Source organism: Alexandromys fortis, unplaced genomic scaffold (genome assembly GCF_014885135.2).
Source record: "Alexandromys fortis isolate MF-2015 unplaced genomic scaffold, M_Fortis_MF-2015_v1.1 scaffold_106, whole genome shotgun sequence".
In the NCBI taxonomy this organism is placed as follows: Eukaryota; Metazoa; Chordata; class Mammalia; order Rodentia; family Cricetidae; genus Alexandromys; species Alexandromys fortis.
In genome coordinates this window covers 5,857,872-5,880,235 of record NW_026067980.1, presented here as the reverse complement: position 1 = coordinate 5,880,235, position 22,364 = coordinate 5,857,872, and the positions used below count along the sequence as shown (strand labels likewise).

At 44.4% G+C, this 22,364-nt stretch overlaps 1 protein-coding gene across 1 annotated transcript in view; it reads left to right on the top strand.

Moving 5' to 3' along the window:
- Nucleotides 1-22,364, top strand: part of Il17rd (interleukin 17 receptor D) — a 65,256-nt gene that overhangs the window by 26,872 nt on the left and 16,020 nt on the right. Inside the window, 2 exon segments of the mRNA XM_050158204.1 lie at nt 17,382-17,439; nt 20,633-20,758. Of these exon segments, the coding sequence (XP_050014161.1) occupies nt 17,382-17,439; nt 20,633-20,758 (184 nt within the window).

Sequence of the window (22,364 nt, the reverse complement as noted above, 5' to 3'; positions counted from 1 at the left end):
AGCAGGGGCGGGCCTGGCTTAGCTACTTCTTAATAATGGTGCCTTCCGTTCATAGAGAATATTGATGAATGCTTAGAGCTGACTGGACCTTAAAAAGAATCTGGTCCAGTGGTCCTAATTCCCATCTTTTTAGGTTATTTTTGTTACTTTTCTAAGTATTGAGTAACCTAGACAGAAGGAGAAATAGCAGACAGGGACTGTCCATCCCAAAGCCCTGGGTCTGCCGTACCTCTGGGGATTTCCTCTTCAGCATTAGCGAGAGGCAGTGGTTTTGTGGCCCAAGAGCAGGGCTGCTCATCTGACCGTGGCCTCACTTTGATCCAGCTCCCCACTCTTGGAAAAGGACTTTCAGAGAAGACTTTGCACTGCTTTTCATCCTTTTTGACAGGTTCCTACTTCACACTAACTTTGTGACAAAAATGTTACAGGTTTCTAATTTATTTCTGCTGTGTGCTTTGATTTTTGTAAACCTGTTCTGTGGGAAGTCTGTGTTAAGGAGACAGATGCATGGATAAGCCAAACAGTTAAGTGTGCGTGCGTGCGTGCGTGCGTGCGTGCGTGTGTGTGTGTGTGTGTGTGTGTGTGTGTGTGTGTGCGTGGTTGCCTGCCTCTGCCCTGTAAACATCAATGCTGGGACCACCCTGTGGGGGAAGAATCGACCTCTGCTTGCAGTTTCCTTCTGTGTCGTCCGCCTTGGCATTTGCTTTCCTGTCTGTAGCAGTCTGCTCTGGATGCCTTGAGAGGAATTGTGGGGAAAGCTTGATGTCTGGGGATGGCATTGCCTCTTCCACTCCTGGGAGCATTTATCTAAATGTAAAAGCATTCAGGATGTCAATACTTCATTTTCATACTTTTTTTTTTTTTTTTTTGGTCTTCTCAGAAGGCTGTTAGGGAAATTAAAACAAAAGTTACTTAACAAACACAGTTATTTCCTGACCTAACTATCCTACAATGATTTAATTGATGTGTCATTGTGTGTGTGGTTGTATGTGTGTGATTTAATGGGAATTCCATGTGGTATCACTGGGAACTTATGAAGAAAAGTTTCTAGATTTACTGCTTGTAGTTTCAGGGCAGACTGCTGGCTTCTGTCCAAGAGCCAAGGAGACTCAAAGTCGAGGGACTCATTAGTGTTTGAGTTTATCCTTCCGATTGCCTCCTATTTTAAAGTCAGTTGATAGAAAGTCAAAATCAGAACCAGTGGTAAATTCATTTAGACTCTGAAATTTGTAACACCGGTTGAGATACAGTTCTGAGGGACCTGGCATCCCGTGGTGCTTGCCGCTCTGTGCCAGCACCTGTGCTTTGACGTTTGATTGCCGCTTGCCACTGCTGGCAAGAGTCAGTAGAGTTTGTACAGAATGAAGTTTTGGAGTTTCAGGTTATCCCCGATAATGGTACTTAGGCACATATTTAAAAATGTATCCAAAACCTAGCCCAGTTTATAGGTCAACCCCCAAAAACATTCTCTTATAAAGACAGTTTAGCAAGACTGAGAAAATCAGCTGTTTTCTCCATCTCTGGATACTATGGATATTTTCCTCCATTTCCAGGATTAAAAAATTAAAAAAGGAATAGGAAATGGTTACATTGTGGTTGATTTTTAAACTTGATTTCAGTGAAACTAAGTGGATTTAGACATGACTTGACAACAGTGATTGAAAAGCCACAGAGGGCTGGGTAGTGGTGGTGCACACCTTTAATCCCAGCACTCAGGAGGCAGAGGCAGGCTAATCTCTGTGAGTTGGAGGCCAACCTGGTCGACAGAGTTCCAGAACAGTAAGGGTTACGCAAAGAAACCCTGTCTCAACAAACAAACAAACAAACAAAGCCATAGAAGGTGACCCCCCCATGAAACAACAGAAACAGTTGTTTTTAATACTGTTACTTTGTACACATCAACCATTGGCATCTTGGACAAAGGGTTCAATTACTGAGTTGAAACAAACAGGACTTTAGAAGTTTAACAGCTGCCTTAATCAAGAGTCCTACTCGCAAAATTTAGATGATTTGCCCTTCCATTTGAATCTTGTTAGTAAAGTAAAATCACGGTTTCAATCAGTAGACATGGTTGTTGTTAAGCTATTAGGAGGAACTGGAATCTCCGGCAGATGTGGGGCTGGGTGCACACCACAGCTATTTATCTCAAAGACATCCATTCCCCCAAATAAAAAGCCGAAACTTTGTTAGGAGGACAGAGAGGATTTTAATGATGGAGAGATAGTTGGATTACAGACATTTAGTAACTTACATTCCATTTTGAGGTCAAGCCAGTGTTTTTTCTTAGAGCCTGGGGCTATTACACAAACTCTGTACTGCCTTGCTTGAGACCATCTTGCATCTCAGTCTCTAGCACATATAGATGGAGTGTCCTTGTGCTCTTTTTAACAGGGCTCTGGCTGCTTGCTGAGCAATGTCACCTTTGCTCAGCCCTTGTCCCCTGCAGGAACTAGGCAAGCGCATGTTTCCAGCAGAAAGGCTTTAAGAAACTAAGATTTGAAGGTCCCTTGGAGACTGCTGGCTTACTCTCTTAGCTTGGAGACTTCCCTATTCCCATTTCTCTCCAGTGAGGCTGATTCCCCCAGCAGGAGCAGAGGTTGATGGGAGGGAGGGCTCTGGGAGGAGAGCCTAGTTTGCATGCTTGTTAACATTTGAGAGTCTTTGACAAAGGAAGTCTAATGCCTTGCCCAGGTCAGCCGGCATTTGCACCCCCTCCCCCCAGGCCCTGTTGTACACAGGAAGTCAGACACTAATGTTGTTAGTGAGGGTTCAAAGGCGCCCAGCCGGGGAAAGGCCTAATTGCTGTGTCCGGCTCCCAGGAGGCCTGCCTCCAGCTGGAGGGGGCTGGGCAGGATGCTCTAAGTGTTAACACCTGGAGCCAGAGAGGCTGACTTCCTGGTTCTTTTGGGGGTGGGCCGGGGCATGTGGGCTGACTCCTGCTCTCACAGACTCAGATTCTCAGGGGCACATTTTAGGAAGTGGTATCTGAGAGATTAGATGCAAACGGTTCCATCTGGAGGCCAGGTTTTTAGTGTCACCCAGGAACATGAGGTGGTGAACCGGGAGGCCGAGACCATCTAGACTGAATTTTGCTTTGCTTTTCAACTGGCTGATTCCTTCCCCCTGCAACAAATCTACTGGGAAAGGCCAGATCTTGCAGAGGCAGACTCATATGGGAAGGATTGCTTTAGTTTTTGTGGGAAATTATAGTTAGAATTGGGGGGGGGATGCTCATAGAGTAAGAGATGAAGTTTTGAGCCAGCTGAGATCCCAGGAAGTGGGGCTTCTGGAAGGATGACAGACGAAGGGAACATTGCCAGCATGCAGTTGTGACTTCACCATCTATGGACGTAGGTGCACGTGGGGTTTAGGAAACACCCTAGAGGGGACAGTTGGAAGTTTGCATTCCAGGAGTGGACACACCCAGGTGGATGCCTGGTTTCAAGTAGGTTCTCTGGATTCCTTCTGTCTGTTCATGGCTTTGGATCTGGGGCTTCTGAGAGACCTAAAGTAGTACTTGGAACCCACTGAACCCGTCCCCTTAACTACACCAGAGTTCTTTTTTTTTTAAAAATTATTTATTTATTATGTATACAATATTCTGTCTGTATGCCTGAAGGCCAGAAGAGGGCGCCAGACCTCTTTACAGATGGTTGTGAGCCACCATGTGGTTGCTGGGAATTGAACTCAGGACCTTTGGAAGAGCAGGCAATGCTCTTAACCACTGAGCCATCTCTCCAGCCCCCACCAGAGTTCTTAATAACCAGAAGTGTTAACCCTGAAGGGATATGATTAGGGCTGTCATCTAGAGTCTAATTCTGGATCTTCTGGGCCCAGTGGCAGGCAATCTGAACACAGGTTGAGTCATTTGGCCCTTTGTAGGTTGGTAATAAGAGAGCTTTTGCCTTTCCTAAATAAATGGTGTGGGGCTGGAGAAAGCCATAGATTTTGAGAAGGAATATAATGTTAGCTTGTTGCTTTCCGCTCATACTTTAGGGTTTTTCGGTCATGGACAATCATGGAGACAGACTTAATCACCTTGCAAAGGCCCTCAGTCACTTTGTTTTCTAACAACCTACAATGTTTCAGTTAGCACCAATATCTAAGAGCCGGGCTGCCTTCCACCCTTTCCAAATCCGAGAAACCTCCTTTGGAGGAAGCTTGTGTGGGGACATGCTAGGGACCTGCAGAGAAGGAGGAGGCCAGGTTCCCATGGCAACATCACAGTCTCCCATTTCTCAGGCATTTGTGCCGTAAAAGCGGAATTCCAGATGTGACAGTTTTGGAGACCCCTCCTGCCTTCAGAAAAAGTGTTTGAAGTGGGTACCGCTAGGCACCCCGCTCCCTGTGTGGTCCTAAGGCTTTTATTAGTAGCTAGGTTTGGAGCTGAACATTTCCTCTCGGCTTGAGCATAACAGCCGCGTTTACAGCTTTAAGTTTCCACCATTGTCTAATCACTGTTTTGCCCTCTTGGAAGAGACTTTCTTGAGCTTCTAGAGTGAAGCTTTGTTCCTTTCACAGTAAACGAGAACGAGCTACTAGCTGAGTTGCTGGGTGGGTGTTTCAGTGGCTGGTCCTTTGCTGCTTCTCTGTACCTGGTGTTTACAGAAACTGGTTAATCTTTTGTCCCTATCTGTGTCTGCCTTCCTACAGATAGCCTGCCTTTTACCTTGAAGATGTCGGCTGTCTTAACATGAGGTTCTCATTTCATTGGGGAAATGGTGTAAAGCAGAGGAAAGGGTCCAGCCCAGGTCCCAGAGGCATGGTTTATAGCCTGCCTTTGATGTTTTCAGAACTGGAAAGACACAGCAATCTGTGTGTGTTATCAGCCGCAGAACACACAACTCAAATCCTCAGCAAAGTTACTGGAGAAAGGAACTCCAAGGGCTTTTTAAAAACCAACTAGGTAGCGGAGCATTGTTCTGGTTCTTAAAAAAATCTTAATTAATTTTTATTTATGTGTATGTTTGTGTGTGTTTATGCACACATGTATACAAGTGCCCACAGAGGCCAGAAGAGGGCATTGGATCCCCTAGAGCAAAGACCCCTAGACCGGGCTCTTTACCACCAGGTCATCATTCCAGCTTCTTTTTTATTATCATTATTATTTGTTTATCTGAGACAGGATCTCTCTTTGTAGCTCTGGCTGGCTCTGAACTCGGGGCAGTCCTCTGCAGTCTCCCAAGTCCTGTGGTTATAGTGGTAAACCACCATCCTGGCCTTCCACTCTGTTTTTAAAGCACAGGAGAAGGGCAGCTTGTGTGTGTCTGTCTCTGTTACCTGTCTGTGTGTGCTCACGCACGCATGTATGTGCTGGCACCTCTGGACTTTAACTATACAAGTGCAGCATCCGAGCAGTAATAAAGTCCTGAAGTGAGCAAGGAATCTTTAAACATAAGCCCCACAGGGGCTAACGGTGCTTAGATGGGAGTCGTCCCTCCGAGGAGCACCTGGGTAAATGTCCTGACACTGTTATCTTCAGGGAATGGACTGCTGGAAAGGTGGGCGTGGATGGGGCTAGTCAAGGGAAGCAGGCTGATAAGATGGACAAATGATAACTGGCTTGTGTTGGTTCCATGCTAGAGCTCAGGAATAATTGTCCCTTCAGCGCTCCTTTGGAGAGCGTGAAATTGAGAACATGTGTGTTCTGATCAGCGGTGTGTCGGGGATGAATCTTGATTACGGCTTTGGCCTGGTGTGCAGACCACGCTTTGGCCTGGTGATTTCCTACCTCCCCACACAAATCTCTTTAATTAACTCAAGATCTCCAGGCCTTTGGGGACTGATGTAGTAATTGCTAGTGGGAACCCCTTGGTTCTCCCTTAGAACTGTGTGTTCCTTCTGGCCATCTGAGATCTTGCCTCCCCAAGCCAGACTGATGGTATCCTTTATCTCTGAAACTGGTTGTACCTATGGAAGGCGAGAATAGCTCCTAGGAGTGTGGAGAGAATGTATTCTGAGCAGATCCAGGCGTGGACTGGTGTCTGATTCATTTTCCTTGTGTTTTGGACTTACCAGCATTCTCCTTAGCTTACGTCACCTGGGGCTTCTCTGCCTTCCCTGGTTTTTTTTTTTTTTTTTTTTTTTTTTTTTTTTTTTTTTTTTTTTTTTTTTTTTTTTTTTTTTTTTTTTTTGTTAAAGGTTTGCACTGAAGTGAGTGGGATCTGGCTTTGTTTATAAAGCCATTTGAACTAGTACAGCCGAGGACCCACTCTGTGGGTGCGCACCCCCCTCTGCTGGTGGTGTCCATTTGTACATTTCCAGCCTCACAGTTTGGTCTCATCGCTCTGGAAACCCACGGTGGAGATGATGCTGTGGGCAGTAAAAAGCAGGAGTTGGCCTTAGTTTTCAGTAGGTACTGCGAGGTGTGCCTGTTTACGCTGGGCTCCAACTCGCCCAGAACAGGATTCCAGAGGTGGCAGGCAGGGCAGGGTGGCAGAAGATACTGACCAGTAAATAAAGGGATATGTTCTGCTGATCCTCATGATGGGGACTCTATCTCTGAAAAAAGCACAGGTTGCCGTGGAAAAGAGGCAAAGGTCAACACCCCCCCCCCAAAAAAAAGAAAAAAAAAACACAGAAAACCAACAACAAAACTCCTATGTCATATCTTTCTCAATTCCTGGGCTTGGCACACAGTCAGCCCTTGATAGATAGGTCCCCCCTCCCCCCCCAAATAAATAAGCGCATGACTAATCCAAAAAAAATACATACACAGACCTCAGTTGGTGTTCCATGGTGATTTATGGACCATTCACAGGGCTGGCCAACAGCTTTGTAAACTGTTCCGTAGGAAACAGTCCTGGGTTTTAGCTACTACCTCATTTTGATATTTAATGAGCTGAGAATTAAAGATACTTTTTTGTTGTGTGTTATTCAAAACCCATAAATGTTGATGCTGTGGCCTCGGGGTGCTGCATTCTTTCTTAATTAACCACCCCCACTTCGCTCTAACGGTAGCTTTTAATTTGTTCCAAAGGGAACTGAGAAGCCAGGCCCAGTGCCTGCAGCTCTCCTGTGAAGTTTCCTTTGGTTGGTGCACCGTCATAGGAGCAGGGCGGAAGCAGCGAATGAGAGCTTGGTGAAGAAAGGAAGGAGGGAGCAGGGAGTTAATTCTTCAGTGTTCTAAAGGAATAAAATTCAAGATGCTAAAATTCCATGTCACGATCTAGTCACATGCCAGGAAGCGAAAGCCTGAACATAAAATGGTGGCCATGGGGCAGGGACCCTCCCCAACATGGTGCTACCATGGCCGGTTTCTTTTCTTTTTAAAAGCACATCCTTTGCAGCTTGGGTGAGTTGGTGTCAAGGACATTGAGACCTCTGTGAGGTGCCCACCCATTGTAATCTCAACACTGGATGGGGCCCGCAGAGGCAGGAGATCAGCCAGGCAGCCTCCAATTTCCTGTCTCCCTCATGCATCTCTGTTAAGGCAGGCGTCTTCTCAGGAACCTTTGCGTGGGCGTTTCTGAGTTGTGTGTCTGTTGCAGCGCTGAACACTTAGTGTGTGTTTCATGAGTCCCACACTGGTCCTTCCCAAGGGCTTTTGTCTTGTGCTCTGTAGCTCAGGGGAATTCAGAAACCTGCCTAAGGTCACACAGTGATTGGAATCACATCGGACATTGACTGGAGTACATATCGAATGGACCTAAACTCCAGTCTCTTAACTCCAGACAAGCCCCTCTTTTGGTTCTGTTTCTTTCATTCAGCGTGTCGTTCATTAGCTTTCTGTTGCTGCTCTGAAAATTGCCTTGAACTTCATGGCATGAGATAACACAAATTTCTCATCCTGTAGTTCTGGAGGTCAGAATTATGAACGAGTCTCATCTACTGAAGTCAAAGTGTTGGCAGCACTGGCTCCTTCTGGATGCTGCAGGGGTGGATCCATTCCTTGCCTGGCCCAACCTCTAGAGACTGCGCACATTCTTTGGTCCAGTAGCTCCTTCTGTCTAGTCAAGTATGTCAGTGATCTCAGGTCAGCCAATCTCCCTCCCTGTCTCCCCTCCACCATCTCGTCTCCTTTTCTCTAGTACCAACGCTTCTTTCTTCCAAGAATCTTCACAGTGGCCCACCAGGATCACTCAGAACATTGTCTCTATTTCAGCATCCTTGAACCTAATTGTATTTTTTTATTGATATTTATTGAGCTCTACATTTTTCTCTGCTCTCCTCCCTGCCTCTCCCCTCCTTCCTTCAACCCTTCCCTAAGGTCCCCATGCTCCTAATTTACTCAGGAGATCTTGTCTTTTTCTACTTCCCATGTAGATTAGGTCTATGTATGTCTCTCTAGGTGTCCTCATTGTTGTCTAAGTTCTCTGGGATTGTGGTTTGTAGGCTGGCTTTCTTTGCTTTATGTTTAAAAACCACCTATGAGTGAGTACATGTGATAATTGTCTTTCTGTGTCTGGGTTACCTCATTCCAAATAATGTTTTCTAGTTCCACCTATTTTCCTGCAAAATTCAAGCTGTCATTATTTTTTTCTGCTGTGTATACTCCATTGTGTAAATGTACCACATTTTCCTTATCCATTCTTTGGTGTAGGGACATTTAGGTTGTTTCCAGGTTCTGGCTATGACAAACAAAACTGCTATGAACATAGTTGAGCACATGTCCTTGTGGCATGATTGAGCATCCTTTGGATATATACCCCAAAGTGGTATTATTGGGTCTTGAGGAAGGTTGTCTCCTAATTTTCTGAGAAATCGCCACACTGACATCCAAAAGGGTGGCACCAGCTTTCATCCCCACCAGCAATGCAGAAGTGTTCCCTTTTCCCCACAACCTCTCCAGCATAAGTTGTCATCAGTGTTTTTGATCTTGTACATTCTTACAGGTGTAAGATGGAAGGTGTAAAAGTTGTTTTGATTTGCATTTCTCTGATGACTAAGGATGCTGAACATTTCCTTAAGTGTCTTTCAGCCATTTTAGATTCTTCTGTTGAGAGTTCTCTGTTTAGGTCTGTACTCCATTTTCTTTTTTAAATTGGATTATGTGTTCTTTTGGTGACCAGTTTCTTGAGTTTTTTGTATATTTTGGAGATCAGACCTTTGTCTGATGTGGGATTAGTGTAGGCTGTCGTTTCGTCTTGTTGACTTTGTCCTTTGCTTTACAGAAGCTTTTCAGTTTCAGGAGGTCCCATTTATTAATTGTTTCTCTCAGTGTCTGTGCTGCTGGGCTTCTTTTTAGGAAGTGGTCTCCTGTGCCAATGCGTTCAAGTGTGTTTCCCATTTTCTCTTCTATAAGGTTTGGTGTGACTGGCTTTATGTTGAGGTCTTTGATCCATTTGCACTTGAGTTTTGTGCATGGTGATAGATAGGGGTCTATCTTCATTCTTGTACATGTTGATATCCAGTTATGCCAGCACCACTTGTTAAATATGCTTTCTTTTTTCCATTTTATATTTTTTGCTTCTTTGTCAAAAATCAGGTGTTCGAAGATGTGCTGATTGATATCTGGGTCTTCTATTTAATTCCATTGGTCCTCCTGTCTGTTCTGCCAATACCAGGCTGTTTTCAGTACTGTAGCTCTGTAGTAAAGTTTGAAGTCAGGGATTCTGATGCCTCCAGAAGTTCTTTTATTGTACAGGATTGTTTTGGCTATCCTGGGTTTTTTGCTTTTCCATATGAAATTGAGTACCGTTCTTTCGAGGTCTGTGAAGAATTTTGCTGGGATTTTGCTGGGCATTGCGTTGAATCTGTAGATTGCTTTTGGCAAGACCTAATTGTATTTATATAGTCCTTCCATTATATGTAGAATAAGTCACAGGTTCTAGGCCTTGGATATGGGAATGCTTAAAGGAAACTTTCATTTCTGTCTGCTATGAAATAGAACAGAAACAGCTGTTTCGTGAGCTAGCCAGGCACAGTGTTTCTAAGGTGGTTCCTGCGGACTGGGGAGCAGCTGAAAACGTTTTTGGGCCTGAGTAAAGACTGCCCAGTGGAGCATCTACTGCTCACATGCTGAGAAACTTACCAGATCAGTCAAGGACTTGAGAGGACAAAAGGTCTTTACAGTGAGATAAGAACTGGTACCCAGGGAGGTAGGTGTCTTTTATTTCTGAGCTCCATGGCTAAACTTGGATAGTTCCAGGACTTCAGAGCTCCACTTGTCTGTGGAATTAACTCTACACTTCACATTTACAATCACAGAAGTGCCGCACTAGTGAAACTGCGTGGACCACGGTGACTTTGTGCCTCTTCAGTCAGCACACAGGCAGATGATGTGTAAGGAACACGATGTGGTGAGGACCAGACTAGATAAGTCAGCCATCCTATGGATGAGCAAGACCTGGGTGATGGGAAGAAGAGGGAATTCTTCACGTGCAGGAGTACCCGAGTGGGACTGCAGTGTTTTATGGGGCTGGGGGGAGAAGGTAGTAATTTTTCATTTGTATTTTAATAAATAAAGCTTGCCTGAAGAACAGAATGCAAAACAGCCACACTAGTCAGCCATACAGGCCAGGCAGTGGTGGTGCACTAGAGAGGACTGTAAGGTGGGATGACACAGGAACTCAGTATCTTTCAGTCTGAGGATTTCACGAAGGCAAGAGCTCTCTAGTGGCTGGTTGCTTTGCTTTTCTGAGCCTCAGGTTGAACCCCAGTATCTGTCTCTGGTTCTTGTTAATTATGCTACATTTGGCACCTGATGTTTGAGCGTAAAAATTCACAAAAAAGCCATTTGCCTGTGGCTCTTAAGCCACTGGCACAGTTCAGACTTGGCTAGGCTTTCTTCTCTCTTTTTTTTTTTTTTTCACCAAGCGTCTGAGGGAGTTTGGGATTTTTCTCTTGTAGCCTCTCTGTAACAGTCTCCAGCTGCCACCCAATCTCCAGAAGCCCCTGAGCTCCAAACGCCACAGGACTCTCATCCTGCTAGACCGGCTGGTCTGTCTTCAGGCAATGCCCCTTCTACCACACACGCTTTTCCCGCAAAATTCCTTGTGGGGTTTTTCAGACAGCCGTCTGTCCGTCCGTCCGTCCGTCTGTCCGTCTCTCTCTCTCTCTCTCTCTCTCGCTCTCTCTCTCTCTCGCTCTCGCTCTCGCTCTCGCTCTCGCTCTCTCTCTCTCGCTCTCTTTCCACCGTGGGTTGTAGGCTTTCCCTGAACCCCCTTCTCGGGCTGCTGCCAAACTAGGCAGCTGCCTTGAAATCCAGTCAGGCTTTTCTGTTCTATGCTGCAGCAATAAGCCCCACGTCTTCATCAATAATTGTCGGTATATTTGGTAAGACAATTGGGAAATTTTTTTCAAATTTAATGTTTGTTTTTCAAGACAAGGTTTCTCTGTATACCTTTGGAGCTGCCTATCCCTAGAACTCACTCTGCAGACCAGGCTGGCCTACAAGGCAGGCAGTTATAAAAGGATCAAATTGAATTCTAAAGGATATGCTAAATAAACAGAAAGGGATGATAAATACCCCCAGAAATAGTTTGCATAAAGCTTTATTAACTTTAAAATTTTTAAATGCTAATGAGAAAGGAACAGCAGCTGCAGAGAGACATTGGATAGTAGAAAAAACTACAGAATTAAATCAGTCAATATACTTTGAAGATGTACTGACCTCAGAATGGAAACCAGGACATGTGTTATGTTGGGGAAGGGGTTTTGCTTTTGTTTCCACAGGAGAAGAAAAGCTATGAATACCATGAAAATTGTTAAAGGTTCGATTTGAACAAGAGACACCTCTTAATTAGAAGAGATGATAGTTCGTTAAGCACCATGGCTGTTTAAACTAAATCTAATTAAAAAAAAAAATATTTATTTAACCTGTATGCCTGCGCGCGCGCACACACACCAGAAGAGGGCACCAGATCTCATTATAGATGGTTATGAGCTACCATGTGGTTGTTGGGAATTGAACTCAGGACCTCTGTAAGAGCAGCCAGTGCACCTAACCTCTGAGCCATCTCTCCATTTAACCTATAAATCTAACATGCTTTTCATTTGATCAGATATAACTTGCAAAGAGAGAATCTCTTCAAAATTAGAGTTGGGAAGAGTTTTGCTTCTGTCTTTTCAGGAGAATAAAGGTATCCAGCTAAGGAAAATGAAGACTACTGAACAAATTATACATCTAAAGAAAAAGGGCAAATTATCCGGAAAAAAAGTCTCAAGCAAAAGAGTGAACTAGCCTGTTGGTATATTATATTTCCAGCAGGATAAAATTTGTTCTGCTATTCTCCAGAGACACATAATGCAAATGGTCACTTTGTAGTCCCAGTCCAGTTAAAGATTAAAGCTGGCTTTGGAGTTGGAGCATGGCTCTCTCCTTCTCTAAACCCAAGCATGCTTATTAAGTGAAATCCAAAATCTCTGTCTCATGTCAGGAGAGCCACCTGGTATGGGACAGAAGACATACAAATATTTAAGGACTATTTTGTTGCTACTAATCTCATAATCCTTTGGTTTTATATTGATTTTTTTAAAACAGGTTTTCTTAGGGTTTACATACACACACGTATATTTTAAACTTTTTGCCATGATATTAATGGTCATATAGAGTACTAACTAATTCTAGAAAAAAGTTTCATCTACCTTCCTGTACATGATTTCAGGTTTGAGTACTATCAGTTTTCTGTAGTGAACCATGAGCACGCCTAATAACAGCCTTTGAAGTCTTCAAAAGGAGGATGAGGCCCCACAATGACGATTCCTCCAGGACCATGATAACACCACTAAGCTGAAAAACACCAGCTAAAGATTAGTTTTGTAGTACAAACTACTCAGAACAATGTTGAGGTGGCTAGTTTAGACGATCCGATCCAGTCTTACGGGACTTTAAACAAGCCCTGCACTTTCCTCTTGTGCAGAGACTAGATAACAAATAATACCCCTCCCAGGATTTAACAATTAACCCCAATTTTTCTTTTCAGGATCCCCTAAAGATACTGTCGCTCCCTAGACAGCAGGGAATAAAATTTAAGAATACTATGCCCACATTTCCAAGAGGTGGGATGTGTGGTTTTTGGTTGCTCAGTGGTTTATGGATATTTGTCATTGTTTAGGGGGTTAGTTACCAGTTGTTATTGGTTATAGCCAGGAGGAAAGTTGAACAAAGGAGATTAGACTCAGAGTTCCTTTTTTTTTTAAAAAAAATATTTATTTATTTATTTATTATGTATTCAGTGTTCTGCCTGCATGTATGCTGCCGGCCAGAAGAGGGCATCAGATCTCATTACAGATGGCTGCGAGCCACCATGTGGTTGCTGGGAATTGAACTCAGGACCTTTGGAAGAGCAGCCAGTGCTCTTAACCTATGAGCCATCTCTCCAGCCCCCCAGAGTTCTTGTTTTGAAAAGAGAAAAGGGGGATATGGATATGATATGATAAAAGGGTAAAATATTTTGAAAAGAAAAAAGGTAGGATACAGATATGATAGGATAAAAAGGTAGATTATTGAATCTGCTAGTTTCAAATGTTTTACATTGGGTTGGACTTTTGATTATTGTATAAAAATTTTGTATATTGATACAAATTTGAGATTAATTTTAAAAAACATACTGTATATACGTTTCTAATCTTTTTCAAGGTATTGTACCTATATAGCTCATTTAACAATGTAATGCAAATTTCTAGTCCTTGAAAATTATTTTTACCAATTGTTTAGAATACTAACGAAATGCAGGTTAGTAGTTAATCACCTATTACAATCAACCTTGTAGTCACTTTAGTTATGTTTTCAAGGTGAAACAGATATTTTAGATATATAGGTCACATTCAAACACTTCAGAGATCTACAGAATATGGCATTTAAGATATTTTAATAAAATTGGTTCTTTTTTTCCTTTTTTTATGACAATGAGACATCTACTCTTGGCAGTACCAATCCATTTCAGAGAAGATAATGGGCTTTGAAGAAACTCCACATGGAGTTTACTGTCTTTGTGTGCGTCACTGGGCAAGAAAATGCCCCTGCCTCACCTGCTGACAGTATGCTGTCCTAATTGGACAAGCAGGGCACAACAGAGAGTGACTGCCACACACTGTCAAGACAAGGCGGGACAGCCCTTCAGAATGTCCTGCTTCATAGGAAGGTATCCTGTCACAGTTTTTTAGAAGTCACTTGCTTGCAGTTCCTACTTTTTCAGTTAATATCAGTTCCTTCTTGGGTTTCAGAGGGAGTTGAAGACTTGATAGTTATTGTTTTCCTGACGCAGAACTCAAGTTATAATAGTAAATTAGGTAACCTCACCAAGATACGATAGCTAATGGAGTATTTTCTCTGAATTTGTCCAATGCAAATGGACTAGATATTGTTGATGTATTTATTGCCTGTATATATTGTATATAGTTATTGTACTTACTATATATAGCTTTTCTTATTTTAGTTATAGCCTTTTTTCATTTTTAGACAAAAAAGGGAAACGTGACATTTATTTTTTAATAAATCTTGCCTAAAGAACAGAACACAAAACAGCCATAGAAGTTGAGTGGTGTTGCACACTTATGGACAGGAACTCGCTCTCTTTCAGTCTGAAGATCTCAAAGCTCTCTAGTAGTTTTCTTTTTTCTTTTTCTTTTTTTTTTTTTTTTTTGGATCTTCAGGTTGAACCTCAGTATCTGCCCTGGGTTTTTATTAATCATGCTATGGGGGAATGTGCTGGGTAACTAGGCAGTTAGGGGCCACTCCAGGAATGGTGTAAACTGGCAGGGAGCCAGTGAAGAACTGGGCGCATGGGAGTAGATGGTGACTGACATGTCTGCAGATCACCTTTATGGCCAGAGCCTCTTGAAGTCATGGTTTGGGTTTGATTTGTTGCTAGATACTGTCCTGGGCCCCTAGGACAAGTTGGAATCATCAGTGGGCAATTAGGTGGGCACAAGTCTCAATGTCCTTGATCCAGCTCACCTAAGCCTCCTTGGACAGCTCCTCATGTATCAGAAATCTTGTTTTGATGTTCACAGAACAGCACAGACAGCTCATTGTTTTGTGTTCCTTTTTATCAGGCATTAGCCATTGCAACCACCAATAAATGTTTGTTACAAACATACCTCAATAGAAATTCAGGGGGGAAAAAAGAGAGAGGGGAGCGGTTAAAGAGGAAAAGGCACACAAGGTTCACTAGTCACACAGGCAGATAGGTTACTAGTTAGAGCCCCTTGGAACCTACTCTTTTTTTTTTTTTAATTTTAATTTTTATTTATTTATTAAAGATGGAACCTACTCTTAAATGGGATATTTTCCTTGTTGAAAAGTGGATCTGTGGTGTTCTTCAAACCCCCTCTCAGAAGGAAGTTGTTATACACATTCTTGGCCTGCAGGCATACACACAGACAGAAATTGTATACATAATATATAAATAAATAGATAGATAGATAGATAAATAAATAAATAAATACAAACGAAAGGGGCTGGAGAGCTGGTTCAGTGTGTAAGAGCACTGGCTGCTCTTCCAAAGGTCCTGTTTCAATTCCCAGCAACCACTTGGTGATCCACAACCGTCTGTAATGTGATCTGGTGCCCTTTCCTGGCCTGCAGGCATACATGCAGGCAGAACACTGCATACATAAAACAACCAAACCAAACCAAACCATTCAGATAGTTGAGACTCAACCCCAGTGGAGGGGAGTGGTGTCCCTTGGTTGTCAGGTAAAACCACTGATCTTGGCCCCTTCCTGGTTTTCTTTTTCTGATGCCGCTGTTTTCCTTAGCATTATGATTAGTTACTAGCCTCTCCATTTGTGCACCTTCCGTACTGTTGTACACTTTGACCCGTACCCCTTATTCATCGCTATTCAGGTGTTGTCTTGCAGAAGCACCCTCCATTTCTCTGCCGCCGCCGACACTTTTACTTCAGCCACACAGGCTTTGTCATCTAAAGGGGAGGGCTTGGTGGGCCAAGGATTTGCAGTTTGCCTGTGTCCAGTTACTCTTCTCTGAAAGCATGAGCACCAGGCGTCTTCATGAAGTGGGTTCGTGACTGTTGTACCTCTCCTACAATCATGCCTGGCTCATCGTGGACTGCGAGCTTACGCCCTTAGGCCGTGTAAGGGGAGGAGTGGTGTGAACATTCCTAAAGGCTTGTGGGAATCGGATTTGCCCTCTTCCTGGTTGTAGCTTGGGAAGTCAGGCTGCTTCAGTCTATACAGACCATGTGCTAACGGGTGATAAGGGCTTTTAATATTTCCCAAGTTTCCTGCCCTGCAATGAGTTCTGCGGTCTCACCATATGCAAAGAAGGGTTGGAAAAGGAAGCTGGAGAAAGAAGGGGGCCAGGAAGAGGAGCCTCAGGGACTGCTGGGTACACCTAGTTGACTTAGGTTTTGTGTTGTTGCTTGCTTATCCCTCACTTTGGTGTCTGTGTGCCCGCCCGCCTCTTTCTGCACAGCTGTGGTTTTCTGCGTGTATTTGAGCTCAGGGGGATACGGTTTCAGTGGCCATGCCTGGCTTCAGGAGAAGCAGCGTGAACATGCCTGGAGCATATGGAAGTGATGGCGATGTGGCCTGCACTCCTGGGCCCCATCAGGAGTGTTCACGTTGGGTCTCAGCCTGACACTTGCCCGTTAAACACCAGGCTGCTAGCACATGGTTTTCCCCGACATCCTCCTTGTTAAGTGGAAACTTTAGCCGTGTGGTTAAAATAGTTTCCCATCATCTAGCACTTCAGAATCAACTTATTTTGGAGAATTCCCCAATTAATACCGAATGGCAGATTATTAAGGAAATATAAACAGAGTTGGTAGACCTGGTGACCTAGAGCAGCCCTTTTGTAGGAGGAGCAGCTTTGGGCTTAGGAAGAAGCAGGGTCAGTGGGAGGATCTGGAGCTCCCTCTATGGCTGCTGTATTTAGGGTGGCAAGTCTGGTGGAGTTGTTACTCTACTACTAAGGCTGCAGATGGCTAATGGCCACATCACCAAGAGTTAAGAGTTTGAAGTTTTAAAGTTTGCTTCTTTTATGACCAACCCTGTGTATTCCCAGCATAGATATGGAGACAGTGAAGAATTGTCTCATTAAAAGTAATGGCTTATTCCCATATTCATTTCCAGTCTTGGAATGAGAACTGGTTTCCGTAGACTTGAAGAATTGCCTATCTGTCTTGCCTTACTAGAGCTGTCTGCTAGCCGAGTTTTATAACCAATCAGGGTCCAATTGGAAGGGCTCCATCTGGCAGCCCTGGTCTCTATCCTAATTTTACTGCTAATGAATTACCTAACCCCTAAGCATGGACCAGTCTGTTTCTGTTGTCTTAGGGGAAAGAGTGCCCACGATCCCTAGCGGGTAGGGATCCCTTGGACTGGAGGGTGTTTGGAGTGGGGGTGGGTGGGTCATGGAACAGTGCGAGGAGGAACTCATCTATAGGACCCTGGGCCTCTGCAGTGCTTTGCTCATTTAGATGCTGGGAAAGTAAGTTGGCTTCACTCTGCATCATGTTCTCGTTTTCCCACAGGGAGTGGGGCTGGCCAGCCGAAGCAGCGGGCTGCACAACATCACCTTCAGATATGACAGTAAGTAACTGGCCCTGACCGCAGAGAAGAAGTCAGGCAATTTCGTTCAGAAATCCAGCGTTCGCCCACTCGTGCTTCATCACGGATACCGCAGATCCTGGGATTAGTTTTCTGAACCTGTTTGGGTTTGTCAACAGTTACAGCAGCTCAGCTTCTGGTTAGCCCCTGAAGTATTTGGGAGTTTGAACAACAAACAGGTCAAGTGTCTTCCATGCTTTTCAGGAAGTTCTGCTGTGAAGACTTGCCCTTAGGACACAGCCTTGTCTTTAAGAACAAACGCAGATGTCAGTAGGTCCCCACCAGGGAATGAAGTGAATTTACCCAAGTGTAGGCCTGGAGGCAAGGATGGAACCTGGCAAACTGGGCAGCCTCTCTGGTCTGATGGGGCCACTGGCTTCTTAATTCCAACTCATTGTGGTCTTGTAGAATTCCCACTGGGTGTAGCCAGATGTGGTTCCTAAGACTAGCCAGGAGTTCTAAGAAGTTTTCCACTTTGTACAATATGGATGTTGAATTAGTTGTCACGCCCAGGTCTATTCTGCAGTTCCCTTCTCTACTCAGGGAGCATGCATTATTTTGCATATAACTCTTTCCTTTTTTCCACTTTCATGTGTGTTGTTGGAGTCCGGTGCGAGCCCCGACCATAAATTATTTCTCTACCAGACCCCAACATAAACTATCTCTCTCTGGACCGGCGTGGAGGCTCGGGAATAAAGACACGACTCACATGGTTTCATCGGGATGGAGATTCTCAGAGATCCCTCATGATATCCTGAGTTCACATCCTGAAAAATTTCTTTTTGTTTATTCTCCAAACAGTCTTTATACCAAAACTTAACTTAGGAGAAAGACATTAGCATTCTGTCTCCTAGGTAACCAGGTGAATGGCTTTTTGTCACATCAGCATCTACTTATCTGTTGCGTATGCTAGCTGTCACGTGGGCTCGAATTAACATCTCTATCGGGCATCCTCCAAATTACAGAGAAAGGAGCAAAACCACATCCTGACCTTTTGTTAGGTTAGTGACAGTCTGTCTGGAAGTTTATGTGACCTTTCTCAGGTGTGGCCTATGGCCTGATAGCTTGGTTGCCATACCATATAGAAATATGTGCCTACAGCGTGTATACCTGTATGCATGATTGCATGTGTGTGGGCCCACATGGCTGAAGATGCGTGTGTGTGTGTGTGTGTATGCATGTGCGTACATGTGGTTGAGTATATGCATGGAGACTGGAAGTTGATGTCAGAATCATAGATTACCCTTCCACCGTATTCACTGAAGCCGGGGATCCAGTCAAACCCAGAGCTCGCTGCTGTGGTCAGTCTCAATGGCCTGCTTGATCTGGGGGTCCCCTGTCTCTGCTTCCCAAGGCTGGAACTGCAGTGGAGCCACCATGCCCACCTGGTCTGAATTTCCAGTCCAAGTCCTTGTAGAGCCAGCAGTTTAGCCACTAAGCTTCCCCTCTAGCCCAAGAGTCATGTTTTAGGCCAAGTAGAATTTAGAGCTATGAACATCCTTCTAAGTAATATTGACAAACAAGTCAAACTTTTTTAAGACTTGAAGTGTAAGAAGGGGATCGTACCTGATGTGGTTAGGCAAGAAAGCAGCACGTGAGCATTGCAGAAACCAGAGTCTGAAAAGTTGGGTGTGTAGCTAGCACACAGTTGTATTTCAGTAAGAAGGAGGAAGAAGATGATTAAGCCGAAAGGCTGGGGAGGCACTCTTTGGAATCTACCGCATCACCTGTGTGTGGCGAGAGCTTGGATGACTATTTATTTATTGTGCATACAACATTCTGCCACACGCCAGAAGAGGGCGCCAGATCTCATTAGAGATGGTTGTGAGCCACCATGTGGTTGCTGGGAATTGAACTCACGACCTCTGGAAGAGCAGCTAGTGCTCTTAGCCACTGAGCCATCTCTCCAGCCCAGAATGATTTTTGCATTGTTCTTTATCCCTTCATGTTTTCAAATGCCTCCAGCACACGTGTTTCGTTATAAACATGGACTTGAGCACAGCTCGCAAGAGGGAGAAATGCAGCGACTGACTAAGCTCTTTAGAACCGTCCCGGAGTCTCTCACCCAGGAAATGCCCTGGGTCCTCTGGGTGCGGGTAGACCATATGAAGGATCTTTGCAGTAGTCCAGAAGAGGGATCCAAGTTGAGTCATGAGAAAGAAATGGAGATGAGGCAATGTGAACACCGGGAGTTGATATCTCCTGAGAAGCCAGTAAACAGGTCTCTCAGCAAGGGTGTCTGCCACAGTGTGTGGTGGGTCTCTTAAGTTCCGGTTGCCCAGCAAGGGTGGCTGCCGTAGTGTGTGGAGGGTCTCTTAAGTTCCAGCAGGATTCTTCCTCCAAACTTATGGCCAGTTTTGAAGGTGTGTTAAGCAATACCAGGTGATACAGCTGCTCACTCGTGATGGCTACAATTACACTGTCAGACAAAAACCAAAGGTTTTTCCCCTTTTTGAGCTATTAATTTGGGGGTTTGGAGATTTAATGGGAGTTGTGGGTAATTTAATGGGGGTTATCTTTGAGAATGTTAGCTGTCATCCCTGTCACCAAACATCTTGTATTACAGATACCCGTCATTTAACAGTTTGCTTGTGAAATTACTCCCTGCGGATTCACGCCCACATGTTAGTTCCTTTTCCCTAGAGACTTGCCCTCTTGGCCTCTAAAAACAAACACACTCCACAGGTGGTCACTCCTTCCTGCTGGAAACTTTAGAGCTGATGCAAGTTCTTAGGGATTTCAGTAAACTGTCACAGGCGGAAGAGAGGGGTAGGGAAAGAAACACAGCTAATGAGCGACACAGAAGTCTACCCTGTGGCCAACAGCCCTAGCAGTGTCCAGGAGTTTAGTGTGGGAGAGTAGGTGTGTTTCTGCTGCTGCAGGTACATCCCTCTGTAATGTATTTCCCAAGCCACAATCAACTTTACTGTCTTATTTGAGCTTTTGAGGAGATTTCTTTTTTCTTTTTCTCCCCCAGGACAGGGTTTCTCTTCTGTGTACCTTTGGAACCTGTCCTGGAACTCGCTGGTAGACCAGGCTAGCTTCAAACTCTACTCCTGAGTGTTGGGATTAGAGTGGTTTTGGGACCTGTAGACATACTCTCCATAGTCTGGTAAGACGAAATTGAAAATAAAGGTTAAAAGCTTAAACCGTGCTCTTTTCCTCACCTCTCTAGACTGTACGACCTACTTGAACCCAGCTGGGAAGCACATGATTGCCGATGCCCAGAACATCACAATCAGCCAGTACGCTTGCCGGGACCAAGTGGCAGTCACGGTTCTTTGGTCCCCAGGGGCCCTTGGTAAGTGGTAGCACTCATTTCCTGTGGGGGATGGATGGTGTAGGGTGAGTGGCCATGTGCGGTGGCCTCCAGGCCAGCAGCTGTTGATGACAGTGAAGCTGAGAGTGAGTGGACACGGCACCTACCCTGTGCCTTGTTGTCTCCTCCTGCCCCAAGAAGTGTTTCGTTTCCTTGTTTTCGAGAATTGTGAGTTTGAAAAGATAATGTATTGGTGATTATTCATTCATTTATTTATTTATTTTTACTTTTAGACAGGGTTTTACTCCGTAGCCCAGGTTGAGTGCTTTAGCCTTAGTCACAAGGGAGGTGGTGGAAGTGGCCGTAGCCTGCCAAGGGCATATTGGCTTTGGCTTCCACCATACGTGGTTTCTGTGGTCACAATGACATGTAGGCCCACCGTAGGCACATTTTGTGTTTTTGTTTTTAACATTTTTTTTTTGTGTGTGATTTATTTAACTTTATTTAATGTCAGATCGCCCAGGAATGGGATTTACAGACACTTATGAGCTGCCATGTGGGTGCTGGGAATTGAACCCCGGTCCTCTGGAAGAGCAGTCAGTGCTCATAACGGCTTGGCAGCCCGTTTTTTTACCCATCCCCCAGGAGAATTCTTCTTAAGAAAGCATAAAATCAGTGAGTTTTGGAGTTGGAGACCAAGTTGAAATTTTTTTTAAAGATCTTTAATGCCAGTAGAACTCAGGGTAAAGTAAAGAAATAGCAAACAAGCAATCCCACCTTTTCTGGCCAATTTGTTTGACTGAGTCCGTCTTTTTGAACGAATTGATACCCATGAGAGGGTCAAGCCAGGATATCTTAAGATTCTTTTTTTTTAAGATTTATTTATTATGTATACAGTAGTCTGCCTGCATATATGTGTGCCGGCCAGTAGAGGGCGCCAGATCTCATTACAGATGGTTGTGAGTCATCATGAGGTTGCTGGGAATTAAACTCAGGACCCCTGGAAGAATAGTCAGTGCTCTTAACCTCTGAGCCATTTCTCTAGTACCCTAAACTAAGATTCTTTAACTTTATTGAATGAATTTGATTGGCAAATTTCTTTTTATTTAACTTTTTTTTTTGAGACAAGATCTCATGTATCCCTGGCTGACCTCAAACCCACCATGTTGTTCAGGATGGCCTCCAAATCCTGGTCTTCTTGCCTCCACTTCAAGAGTGCTGGCAGTAGACGTGTGGCCCAGCACACTCAGTGGCTCCCTCTTGTCTTTTGAGACAGGATCTTGCTATGTAGCCAGTGCTGGCCCTTCTGCTCACTGCTCACCATGCCTCCTGCCGAGCCTCCCAAAGGCTGGGTCCTCTGTGTGTGCTGCCATACTTGGTTGGGATTGGCCTTTCACAAGAGGCATTTAGACTGGAGGCCCAGCTTCCCTGTGTGCCAAGTGGGGGTGGCGGTGACCAGAGAAAGCTTTCTGAGAGCAGCTGCTCTTGTCATCAGAACCTGCGTCCCGACCCTCCACTGTCCCTCTGACTTTGCAGTGGTCTTGGACTTTTTCAGCATTTGTCCAGGGAGAAGTAAAATAAAGCCAGATTTCTTTCCCCTTTTTTTTTAAATCTTTTTATTTTATGTATATTGGTATTTTGCCTGCAT